Source organism: Gracilinanus agilis, chromosome 6, assembly GCF_016433145.1.
Source record: "Gracilinanus agilis isolate LMUSP501 chromosome 6, AgileGrace, whole genome shotgun sequence".
NCBI lineage: Eukaryota > Metazoa > Chordata > Mammalia > Didelphimorphia > Didelphidae > Gracilinanus > Gracilinanus agilis.
Window position 1 is genome coordinate 241,091,740 of NC_058135.1, and position 12,928 is coordinate 241,104,667.

Genomic DNA, 12,928 nt, shown 5'->3' on the forward strand with positions numbered 1-12,928 from the left:
TCTAGAACCAGAGGAAAGTCCAGACAGACTTTCTTGTAGGCAGAACCCAAGAGATGCAAGCTGAGTCAGCAAGTCAGGTACCTACCAGGAGGCCAGTTTCCAACCTGAAGCTAAAGGGGCTGGACCTGGGGCCCAGACTGGAAGAGATCTTGCTCTCCTAGGGACCTTGCTGGACAGAGGAGAAGCCAGAGACCTAGATAGGCTAGTGGAATGACATTTGAATCAGTCAGCTAGCTGGTGGTTAAGTCAAGACCAGGACCCATCCGCCATTCTCTTGACCCTTATCATTTGCCCTGAACCAAGGGTCTTCAGAGCTCTGTGACTCTGGGGTCACATTGGCAGTCATCATGAACCAAAAGAACACACCACTTTCCCATAGAGCTAATAATAGTACTAGTCTTTATATAGTGCCTACGGTGTGCCAAGGTACTATGCTCAGCACTTCACAATAAATATCTCATTTGATACTCACAGTAGCCCTAGGAGGTAGATGCTATTATTTTCCCCCACTTTACAGATGGGGAAACTGAGGCAAACAGTGGTTAAGTGATTTGCCCAGCAGTTGGAGAAGGAAAAGGCAAACCACCCTTGTATCTATGCCAAGAAAACCTCAAAATCAGGTTGTGAAGAGTCAGATACAACAGAAATGACTCAACAACAACACTACTCCCAGGCAAAGTACTAGCCAACAGCAGTACTCAGTCTGGTCACCAGTCCTTTCCCCTAGGGCTTGTTCCTTGGGTTGAATAGGCTTTCTTTATAAATCTTCCTCCTGGATGTTCCTAGAGGAACCAAACCTATACCAGTCTGCTCCCCAAGTCCAGTCCCATTGTCTTTAGATTGAAATTGCCATCCTACTTGCTGGCTCAGCAGACATAAGTCTCTTGGGCTCTTCCCATAAGAAAGTCTGTCTGGTCTTTCCCCCAATTCTACATTCTTAGTGCCTTGCCTGCTTCCTTGAATTGACTCTATCTCCACAGTAGACCTCATTAGATCTTTCTCCTTGAGCCTTATTATGTTTTCTCTTCTGTCTTGCCCTTATTTTTTTTAAACCCTCATCTGCCATCTTGGAATCAATATTGTGTATTGGTTCCAAGGCAGAAGTGTGGTAAGGGCTGGGTAGTGAGGATTAAGTGACTTGCTCAAGGTCACACAGCAAGGAAATGTCTGAGGCCAGATTGGAACCCAGATCCTCCCCCTTTTGGCATGTGGGCATGGCTTTCAATCCACTGAGCCACCTAGCTTCCCATTCCTTTTTCTTGAATATGAAGAGCCAAGGTATTGTTCTCTCTGTCTCGACCTCTTCATTCAAAGGTACCCTTGTACTTTTGTCCTGAAACCCACCTTCCTCTTAAGACAGTAGGTCCTAGACAGAAGATCTCTACCTCTTAAATAGTAAGGGGTATTGTTTGGCCCAAGCAGCTTCTTTGCTCTCTCCTCCATACTTCCTGTTTATCTCATCCACCTCAGGGAGGTGCATCTTTCCTCCCATAGAAATCATTCTTGCTGTTCCAGCTGTTACCTGCACCTGTGTGCTAGGAAGAAGTGGGTGGAGGAGCCCAGAGGAATAAATAGGTGCCTACAGGTATGAACAGCCTTCTCCTTATTTTCTCCTCCACCCGCTGGCTTAGAGTATTTCCCTGCCCTTAGAAGACCTGGTACTTCCTCATCTTTGATATACAATCAGCTTGCCAAGTCATATTAACCCAACTACCATGCTCAATAACATTTTTAATACTAATAATTAATGATTAAAGTGATTATTAACATTATTATAAATTATATTTATTAAGTATCTTCCATGTGCCTGGCACCACGTTGAACATCGGGGATACAAAGATAAAAAGCAAGATACCCCCTGCCCTTGACGTCAGATTCCTCTTCCTCCATTCATGTGGCCACCATCCTAGTTCAAGTCTTCATTACTGCCCACACAGATTATTCTTTTTTTTTTTGAAAAATTTTGTTTATTAATTTAGAATATTTTTCAATGGTTACATGATAATGTTCTTTCCCTCCTCTTCTCCCACCTACCTTCTGTAGCCAATGAATAATTCCACTGGGTTTTACACCACATAGATTATTCTAACAGCCTCCTAGAAGGTCTCCCTGTTTCCAGTCTCTTTATGCTCTTGTCTATTCACACAATTGGCAGATTTTTTTTTTTTAATAAAGGCAATGGGAGTCAAGTGACTAGCCCAGGGTCACATAACTGGGAAATGTCTGAGGTCAGATTTGAACCTAAGACCTCCCTTCTCTAGGCCTGGCTCTCAATCCACTGAGCTACCCAGCTGCCCCTGGTTGGCAGATTAAAAAAAATTATCAATAAGTTTTTATTTAATAGAATAGTCATGTGTATAATTTGAAAGATAATGGCTTCTCACTCGGTGGGAGACCATCATGAGGCTGACTGTGTTACTCTCCTGAATAAGAACCTTCAGGAAACCCAATCTCCTTAAATTGGAATCATGCCCAGTCCCCTGAAAATCTGATTTAATGAGAATTTGGGGAACCTTTCCTCATGGAAATCCAATAAGCTCCAGGCAGTGAGCACCAAGGCTGAGCTTGTGCTGGGTCACTAGGAGAAATCCAATTTTTTTACCCTCTAAGATCTGAGTCTCTGTCTTCAGCTTGGTATGTGATGCCTCTCATAGTTTGGTTCCAACCTAACTTTTCCCACTTGTTTCATATTTCCCTTCTTCACACATACTGTGTTCTCACCAAATTGACACATATGCTATTGGCTAAACTTGCCACCTTATTTCCCACCTCCAAAACATTGCATCAAGCCTGGAATGGATTTCCTCCTACTCTATAACTTTTTTTGTTGGGGCTGGGGTGGGGGGACCCTTACCTTCTATCTCAGAATCTATACTAAAAATCAGTTCTAAGACAAAAGAGAGGTAAGGGCTAGTGTAACACTAGGCAACTGGCAATAAGCAACTTCCTCAGGGTCACACAGCTAGGATGTGTCTGAGGCCAGATTTGAACCTAGGTCTTCCCAATTCCAGGCCCAACTCTCTATCCATTGTACTATTTACTACTTGCTCCTTCACAGGTAGAGTCTTAAAGGAAGCTTTTCCTAATCCCAGTACTTAGAATATTAATGCCTCATCTATCTTTCTTAAATTACAATACATCTCTTTATTTATATGTTGCTTCCTTCCCAGGATAGAATTATAACTTCTAGGAAGTCAGGGCATTGGTTTTCCTCTTTGATTTTTGTATTCCCAACATTTAGTGCAGTGACTTGCATGCACATGGTAGGCATTTAATATGTGCTTTTGGGATTGTGTCTCTCCCCTCGCCTACAGTGCTTTGTCCTCAGTACAGTAGGTGTTTAATGAATGTTGTAAAAGAATAAATGATACACCCTCAGGGGTCTATCCTTAATGAACTCTAAGGGCCTTTCTGTCTCCAAGGCTGTGTGATGACATAACCCTGTTGGAGCAGACCGCTAAAGTATCTCAAAGCCAGACATGAGTTTTATCTGTTTTCTAAGAAAAGGAAAGCTTTGAGTAATTTTTTTTTCCTTTCAAATTTGCTTCTGAATCCAATTATACTCTGTGGCATTTTTCTAATGTGATCGTTTTTAAAATATTTTTGATATTTTTATAAATATCTTTGCCGTTTTCCAGCAAACACCTCTCCCGATATTTACATTCTCTCTGACCAAGAAGACCATTGGAACCAAGCCAACTAATATAGTTACTGTGTTTGAACCATTCCATCCCATAGTGCCTTTTGGCTGAGAGGAGGGTGATAGGTCACCGTCGGTTGCCCAGAGTCACATCAGGTCATTGCATTGTTCTGAGTTCCCTTGGCTTTTAGTGGTGATTCCTTTTACATGAGTGCTGCCATTTTGCCCAGAATTCTTTTAGTTCTACTTTTGAGCTTTGGTCCTGATCACCATTGTGCCATGTTGTTGGTCTCCACCAGGATTATGTTGACACGGAGCTCCTGCTTGGTTCAGAGAATGTAAACCAAGACTGTCTGCTGTCCTATGCGAGGGAAGCGGCCGACTTTGCTACCAATTACCAGCTGCCTTCCCTGGACTTTGCCATGAACCACTATGGCCAGCCTGATGTGGCCATGTTTGACTTTACTTCCATGTATGCTTCTGAGAATGCGGCCCTAATCCGGGAGAGACAGTCCCATCAGCTCCTCGTAGCATTGGTTGGAGACAGCTTATTAGAGGTACTGTTTGTCTTGGCCTTCTACTTTAGGAATAGAAACTTGCATTTTAAAGAACAAAATTCCTGTTACATAATGGGGTGGGTCTCTGTGCTCTTGTTAATTCAGACAGGATCTGCTCCATCACAGTTGGCCCAGGGAATGTCTCAGGGAAGGCTTCGGCCAATTGGCATTACTCATTAAATCAAACTTTCCTGGCTTTCTGAAAGCCCATTTACTTACTAGAAAAACAAAGGAAGCCTGCTCTGTGTTCTAGCAGGATGAGATTTTGATGTGTGTGTGTGTGTGTGTGTGTGTGTGTGTACAATAACATTTCTATTGGAAGAATTAAGTTACAATTACCATTTTTAGTCCTTGGCTGTCCATTCTACTCAGATCATTTGAAATCACTGGGCTCCAGGGTACCTGGACAAGTCATCCTTAAGTCGACTATATTTGTGAGCCCATTAAATGGAAAGGATGTGTTGATATAAGAACTGCAGGGGACAATGGGAACCACTGGTATCATGACCATCGGCTACCAAGTTCTAGATGTTTCTAGGTTGCTTATTTCTGTTCAAATCATTCCGAATCATTGGGCTTGAGGGTAACTGGACAGCTCATCTTTATGCCATGGAGAACTCATCTCCTTTGGTTTCCATGACTATATTTGTGAGTCCATTAAATGGAAAAACTGGATTGGTCTAAGACCATAGGGGATAGTGGGAACCATTGGTATCTGGGATATTGGATACTAAGTTCTGGATGTTTTGTCTCCTCTAGCCTTTTTGGCCCATGGGCACAGGTTGTGCTCGGGGTTTCTTGGCAGCCTTTGATACAGCATGGATGGTGAAGAATTGGGAGCAGGGAATCCCACCCCTCGAGATCTTGGCTGAGCGGTGAGTGTTGACATGATTGGAAGGTAAAAACGGAGTGTTGTTTGTATAAAAGAGAAAGAAGGCCAGCTTGGTTAGAACACAGAGTTCATTAATGGGAATAAGGTTTAACAAGGCTTGAAAAGGAGATTGGAGCCAGGTTGTCAAATGACAACAAGAGAAATTTCTATTTGATCTTGGAGGTACAAAAGAGTCACTGGAATTTTTTCAACTTGGGAAGTGTTAAGGTCAGAATTCTGCTTTAGAAATATCCCTTTGGCAGCTATGTAGAGAATGAATTTGAGAGGGAGAGACTCAAGGCAGAGAGATCAAAAAGAAAACTTTGTATTTTGTTCCTAGAGGCAATAGGGAGCTGTTGGAGTTTATTGAGCAGGGGACTGATTTGGTCAGAACTATGTTTTAGGAGTATCACTCTGGCATCTTTATAGAAGACAGATTGGAGAAGAAGGGGTTGGGGGTGGGAATATGCCTTTGTCCTGAGAAGACTCCATGCCTTTAATTCCATGATAATACTTGGGGGGCCAAAAGGATAAAGAGAGCTAGATTCTAAAGGTATCCCTAGCTTCTTTGTTATAAGAGTGGGTTCTTGCATTGGGTGGAAAGTTGGATTTAAAGACCCTTTTCTGAATATTATGATTGTGTGATTTTTACTCCCTTGGGATGCTTGTGACTTTGCAGGTAGGGATGCTGCAGGGATCACAAAAGTTGGGAAGGGAAGTACAGCCAGGTAGCGCAGTGGATAGAAAGCCAGGGAGGTCCTGGGTTCAAATCTGGACTCAGATACTTCCTAGCTGTGTGACTCTGGGCAAGTCACTTAACCCTCATTGCCTAACCTTTACCACTCTTCTGTCTTGGAATCAATGCTTAGTATAAATTCTTAGGCAGAAGGTGAGGGTTGTTTTTTTCTTTTGTTTTGTTTTTTGTTTTTTTTTTAAAGTCAGAGGATAGAAGGAACAGGGCTTTTGGAAGGGATGTTTAAGCACATGTATGGCAGTAGGGTGGCTATGTTGACCTTGTTGCTTGAAAAACAGTATCTCCCAAGAGGTAGTTATATCAAGAGCACAAGACTCCATGGGCCTGGGTTTCTCCTTAATTTCTAGAGCCACATATTTCCCAGGCACACCCTTTATGCTCTGACTGACTTCCCATGGATGGGTAGGCCATGGTGGCTGTTGGTGGAGGGGGGAGTTGCTTCTAGGTATGAAAAATAACTGCTTAATCCAGGGAATAATCCAAGGACCCCTCAAGCCACCTCTCACTGCTGATTTCTTATCCCAAACAGGGAGAGTCTTTACAGACTGTTGCCTCAGACAACACCCGAAAACATCAGTAAGAACTTTGAACAGTATACCCTTGACCCTGGCACTCGGTACCCAAACTTGAATTCGAACTGTGTCCGGCCCCATCAGGTCAGCTTTTCTCTAGATTCTCTGTGTTGGGCTCCTCTTGGCTTGGGAAGGGAAGTCTGACTTGAAATCTCAAGGCAGACATGTAAACCCAAACCAGTGATTACCCTCCCTCCTCTGCTCTCCCAACTTAGGACAGTCAAATAGAAAAGTATTCAGCATTCTTTCCTCATTACCCAGAATATGGAAGGAAGTGGTTACTTGGGCCTCTGTATGCCATATATGTACTTAGCAAGCCCTTGGCCAACATGCCTTGGAGGATGACTCGGTCCCTCTCTTTATACCATCCCCCCAGCCCCATTCCTTATCCCTGAACTCACTGAATTGTGGGTCTGTTTATTCCACCTTGCCCATCATACTGTCAAAAACCACTTCCTTCCTAAAGCCGTCCAGGCTAAGGGGAGTCATTGCAAGGCAGAAAGACATAGTGAAAAGACTGCTGAATTTGGGGCAGAAAGTCCTGGGTATGAATATAGGCCCCTTGGGCAGGGGACACTTACCTTTCTGGAACATAATATTCTCATGAGGAGACTGGATTACATGATCTGTAAGGTCCCTTCTAGTTCTAAATCTAGACTTCTATGAGCCACGCCATTATTTCTTAGCTTGAGCTCCAGCCCTTGCTGTCTGTCCTGGGTTAGGCTGTGTTATCCAAATGAGAGAGAAAAGAAAAAAAAATTGTGACTATGGGGAGAGTTGGGTAGCAGTGGGTAGGTGAAGGTGGATGGTGGGTGCCAGGGGCGAAGTGAATGGTAGATGCCAACATTGACCAATCTCTTCCCTTTTCAGGTAAAGCATTTATATATTACTACGGAGCTGCATCATTTGCCTCTTGAGAGATTTGGTTCCATTAGAAGATCAGTCAGTCTTTCCCGGAGGGGTGAGTCCATTTCATCACACTGGATGCAACGAGCTCCCATCTGTCTCTTAGTCCCTAGATGGGGAGAAGGTCATGGTTATTGGAAGGGGACTAGATATAGAACTGAAGAATTGGACAGTGGTTCTGCAGGGTAGATAGCTACACTGTTGGAAAGCTTCCTCAAAGGCTTGTCTCGTTTTAGGTCGTTGACCCTTACTGTCCAGGGTCTCTATAAAAGTTAATAGGTTAGAGACAGTGAGGTTGCTTAATGGATAGAGAACCAGGCTTAGAGATAGAAGGTCCTGGGTTCAAAGATATTTCCTAGTCGTGTGACACTGGACAAGTCATTTAATTCTAATTGCTCAGCCCTTACTGCCGTTCTGCCTTGGAATTGATACTTAGTATTGAATCTAAGACAGAAGATAAGGGCTTTAAAAAATTCCACTTGTCTCATCTACCAAGAATGCCGTCTCCTACATTTCCATCATCCCATGTCTAGGTTGCACAATGCTAGTCATGGCATCAGGAAAAGCTGAATTCAGATATTGCCTCAGGTACTTCAGTGTACTGAGACCCTGGGCAAATCATTCTCTGCCTTAGTTTCATCATCTTAAAAATGTGTATAGTCATAACATCTATTGTCCAGGGTTGCCTGGACAAAATGCCGTTTTGTTTTGTTTTGTTTTTGTTACCATTCCGTAGTTTTTCAGTAATTTGTGTATATGTTTTATCTGCCCCACTCCCTCACTCCCATCCCAATCCACTAGATTGTAAGCTCTTGGGTGGCAGGGGAGGGTGTCTTTAAGAATGATAGCTGACACAACTGGGTGGCTCAGTGGATTGAGAGTCAGGCCTAGAGACAGGAGGTCGTGGGTTCAAACCTCGCCTCAGACACTTCCTAGCTGTGTGACCCTGGGCAAGTCACTTAACCTCCATTGCCTAGCCCTTACCGCTCTTCTGCCTTGGAACCAATACACAGTATTGATTCCAAGACAGAAGGTAAGGGTTTAAAAATATAAAATTAAATTAAAAATTAAAAACCATAAAAAGAAGGATGTGTGTTAAACTCTAGTTGCTTGGTATCACATTATCCACAGGGTTTGCTGCCTTTCAGTAATGCTTTCATTGACATTGTTGTGGTCATTGAGTGAGAGGCAGCCTAGTACATTGAGTCGGCTTTGGAATCTTGAATTCAAGACTTTCTTCCAATCCATTCTAGATGTATGTCCCTGGACAGGTCATGTAACCACTCAATAATTCTAGGCAACTCTCTAAGAGTATATGTCCTGGTAGAGGAAGTTACTTTCTGGATGATTCTAATGAAACTCTAGTCCTAGATCACAGGTCTAGAACCAACCAAAATCCTTATCTGCACGTATTGCTTTTTTGGCTCAGCTATCTTTATCAGTCTCTTTATATAAGTATTTTGTGTTGCTCTGGATTTGTCTTTTCTTATAAGTCAGCTAGATGCTAGAGAAGATAGACTGCTAGTCACGGCATCAGGAAAACTCAACATTGCTTCAGATACTTAGGTGCACTGAGACCCTGGGCAAGTCATTTTATACCTCAGTTTCTTTTTGTAAAATGAGTATAATCATAGCACCCACCTCCCAGGTTGTGGAAAGGATTAAATGAGAACATATGTAGAGCATGCTGTGAACTTTAAAGGATATATTTGCTAATAATGATGAAAGTTAGTAATATGCTATTACATTCCAGGACCTCAGCTTCTTTGGCCATACCCCAATTGTTGAGAACATGCTTTTTTTTTCAGTTTTTTTTTATTGTCACAAACAATGCTGCTATGAATATTTTTGTCCATATGAGTCTTGGGCTGCCTCTTATTATATATAAGCCACACACTTGCTTTACATTCTGCCTGCGCTTTTGTGTCTCTGGTACTCAGTTATCTGATACTTGGCCTGTTTATTCCCTTCTTGTTTCCTCATTAGAGTGGAGGGTGTGAAGGGCAAAAACCAGGTTGCCTTCCTTTTGGCCCTCCTTAGTGCCTTTCATGAGTCTGAGCCCACAGCAGGTGATGGATGGGCGGATGAATGTAACTACTTCCCAGTCATAATTATCATTCATTTTAGCCCAGATTATCCTCTGCTCCAGACACCATTTTCACAGACAGACCATCGTAGTGCTTGGGGCACACAGTTTCCCTTGGCTCCTTTGTTCTATTCCAAGATGGAAAGGGGAGCCTAGCTTGGGACTAATGGTTGAGGGAATTTGGTAACTGTGGAAAGGATGCTAGATTTGAGTCAGAAGGTCAAGAACCTTGGTTCAACGGACGGCCTTGATTGAAGTCTAGGTTAATCCCTTGCTGTCTATATATGACTCTGAATGAGTCACTTAACCTGTAAGGCTATCAGTTAGACTAGATGGCCTCCAAGTCCAACTCTTGATGGTTCTGTGCGTGGTGGGAATCCTTTAGCACTATCCTTTGCTCAAATTGTAGAATCCGACATCCGGCCCAACAAGCTTTTAACATGGTGTCAGAAGCAGACCGAAGGCTACCAGCATGTCAGTGTCACTGATCTGACCACCTCCTGGAGAAGTGGGCTAGCCTTATGTGCCCTTATTCACCGCTTCAGACCAGAACTCATGTGAGTGTCATTTGTGCCCTGCCAACTCATAGAGAGGACCCTGGGAGAGGGACAGGCTGGTCGAGCTCTAATTAGTGTAGTGTTGGGTGAAAGCCCTTGAATTTTCTGTCCCCTCCTCCATCATTTGCCCTGCTGGATGTTGGAGTTTGTCCCTCATCTGTAAAGAACAGGGCGAGGAGGGCTATTTGGTAAATCACCTTCCCCTGTCACTAGCATATTCTTTTGTCAACAAGCATTTATTTCAACATTTGTTCATTCATTTAATGAACATTTACTAGGTGCCTACTGTGTGCGAGGCACTATGGATACAAAAGCCTGTTTGTCTTCAAGGAGCTTACATTCTATTTGGGGAAAACCACCATCGATTAGTTAATAGCAAATATATTCAAACAAATCAATTGATAAATATTAATTGTTTGCTACGTGCCCAGCATAGGAAATGCAAAGTGATTCCAGGGGTAGGGAAAGCACAAAAGAGAACAGACAAAGGAGAATCAATAGAGTATTTTAGAGCTGGGCCTCAGTTTTCTCATCTGGAAAATGGGGAACTTGGAGTAAATTGCCTCTAATAGGAATGGGACATTCAGCCCTAGGTCTGTGATCCAAATTACTTTGAATATAGTTTGTATTGATGTGTGATGATTTCCCCCAAGAAGCTTTTAAGTGGTGTCTGCTAGCCCTGGTCTAAAATGTTAGTTCCTTGAGGATAGCAAGTGTTTTCATATTTCTCTTTGTATCCTGAGCTCCATCACAGTGATTGGCACAAAACTGAAGTTCTTGTTGAATTGATGAAGCCATTCCAGTATTCTGGCATCCTCCAGGGGCTCTGGGTACCCTGACTATGGTATCAACAGGCATATCTGCTAGTGGCGCTCGGCTTTTTAGGGTGATCAGAAGAAGAAATTCTCTTTATCTTTTTGACTTTTCTCACATTATTCCTTAGCAACTTTGACTCTTTGAATGAAGAAGATGCCATCGAGAACAACCAGCTGGCATTTGACATTGCAGAGCGGGAGTTTGGAATCCCCCCTATGACTACAGGCAAAGAGATGGCATCCTCCCAGGAGCCAGATAAGCTCAGTCTGGTCATGTACCTTTCCAAATTCTATGAATTGTTTCGAGGAACACCTCTCAGAGCTGTCGGTAAGAAGCCTATGAGTTATCTTGCTTTTCAGAAGAAACCAATGTTTTATTCAAGGTCCTGGAGTCACCCCTTGAAACCGAGTCCAAATCTGGTCTCTTCTGGCTCTTGGAAACAGTGGGCTGCTCTCTTCTCTCCCAGGTGCCAGCAGTCACCACCTTATAGCCTAATTCCCTTGGTTAGTGGTCAGTACAAGCTACTGGCTCATCCTCTCCTATACGCACATTCCTCTTGTCTCCTTCTTTCTTTGGTCTGTCTACATGGTGATCTAGAAATGAAGATGAGCTCGTGAGAAGGGAATGTCATTTCTCTTTGGCTCTGTATGGACAAAGGTGTTACCACACTTTCTGGTTCCCCTCCAATTCTCCTTTCAACCCCAGGTGCCATTCTGGATCCTCCCTAAAATTGACTTGGGGAATGTGATTTGGTTTATAGCCTTTTACTAAAGGACACTTACGCATCAAGATAACATTTTGTCAGGATCTTAATTTCAATCTTTTTTTCCTTCTCCCAACAGATTCTTTGGGTAAAAACTATGGAGAAAATGGCGACCTTAGCTTAGCGAAGTCATCTATTTTTAATAATTATCTCAACCTAACCTTCCCCAGGAAGCGGACACCCCGGGTAAGCTCAGATGTTGTTTTTCTCACTCTCTAGGGTAGGAGAAGATTTGATGCTTGTTGTTAATTTTGTCTTTACAAAATTTGTTCATAATTTTCAAATAATTGGCTTAGCCTAGTGTATATTCCCTGGCGAGGATTTTATCTATTTCCCTTTCATAACTGGACGTTTCCATCAGGTTATGTCTCCTTCTTCTTAACTTATTTTTGGAAGCTTTTAGGAGATTCCTGGAAAGGTATAGGTGGAGTGTGATGGTAAATGCTAAAGTAACTGGATCTCCAAAAAGATGCAACAACACAAGTTTAATCTAAATGATCAACATTTTCTTTGTTACTTTCTTACATCAAGTCAATCAACTAGATGATATATCAGGGCCTAATTTGTAGTGTTTGCTAATTACTGGCGTGAAAATGCTCACACAGAAAATTTAACCATCAATTCTTACAATCTGGTTTGATCTGGCTCCAACACATACTCCTGAACATAGGAGACCTGGAACCATTGGCAGGACAGCTAGGTAGCACAGTGGGTTGAGACCCAGGTCTGAAGTTGGGAGGACCTGGATTCAAATTTGGCCTTAGACACTTCCTAGCAAGGTAACTCTGGGCAAGTCACTTAATCTCAATTGCCTAGCCCCTTACTCTTAGTCTGGTACTAAGACAGAAGGTGAGTTTAAACATTAATTAAATTTAATTAATTGGATCAGGCCTATCTCTTCAGGCTCTTTTCCCTAGAGAGCTCTGTTTTGAAGACAATTTCCATGTTTCTTCCCTACTCAGTTAGTTTTATCTTTGTCCCTGTGAGAAATTTTCACTTACTATATATTTTATTTTATTTTATTTTATTTTATCTTATTTTATCTTATCTTTTATTTTTAAACCCTTACCTTCCATCTTGGAGTCAATACTGTGTATTGACTCCAAGGCAGAAGAGTGGTAAGGGTAGAAGTGTGTGAGGCCAGATTTGAACCTAGGACCTCCCATCTCTAGGCCTGGCTCTCAATTCACTGAGCCACCCAGCTGCCCCCACTTACTCTATATTTTAGACTGAGAGTCATGATATCAGTTGGTTTCCTGGCCGAGTATTGTGCCGGAGCTTCTTTGCACTTCCCTTGTCCTGGAAAGTTATTAGGCTCCCAGAATGTTAGAGCTGGAAAGACCCTCAGAGACCGATTTCTCCAGCCTCCTTATTCTCCCCAGTGGCCTCAGATGAAGAAACTGAGG

At 42.7% G+C, this 12,928-nt stretch overlaps 1 protein-coding gene across 1 annotated transcript in view; it reads left to right on the top strand.

Moving 5' to 3' along the window:
- MICAL2 (microtubule associated monooxygenase, calponin and LIM domain containing 2) overlaps positions 1–12,928 on the top strand; it is a 278,713-nt gene that overhangs the window by 124,143 nt on the left and 141,642 nt on the right. The window contains exons 8-14 of the mRNA XM_044681829.1: positions 3,940–4,197; positions 4,957–5,072; positions 6,352–6,478; positions 7,265–7,355; positions 9,796–9,943; positions 10,887–11,086; positions 11,602–11,708. Coding sequence (XP_044537764.1) covers positions 3,940–4,197; positions 4,957–5,072; positions 6,352–6,478; positions 7,265–7,355; positions 9,796–9,943; positions 10,887–11,086; positions 11,602–11,708 — 1,047 coding nt within the window. The remainder of the gene's footprint in view (positions 1–3,939; positions 4,198–4,956; positions 5,073–6,351; positions 6,479–7,264; positions 7,356–9,795; positions 9,944–10,886; positions 11,087–11,601; positions 11,709–12,928) is intronic.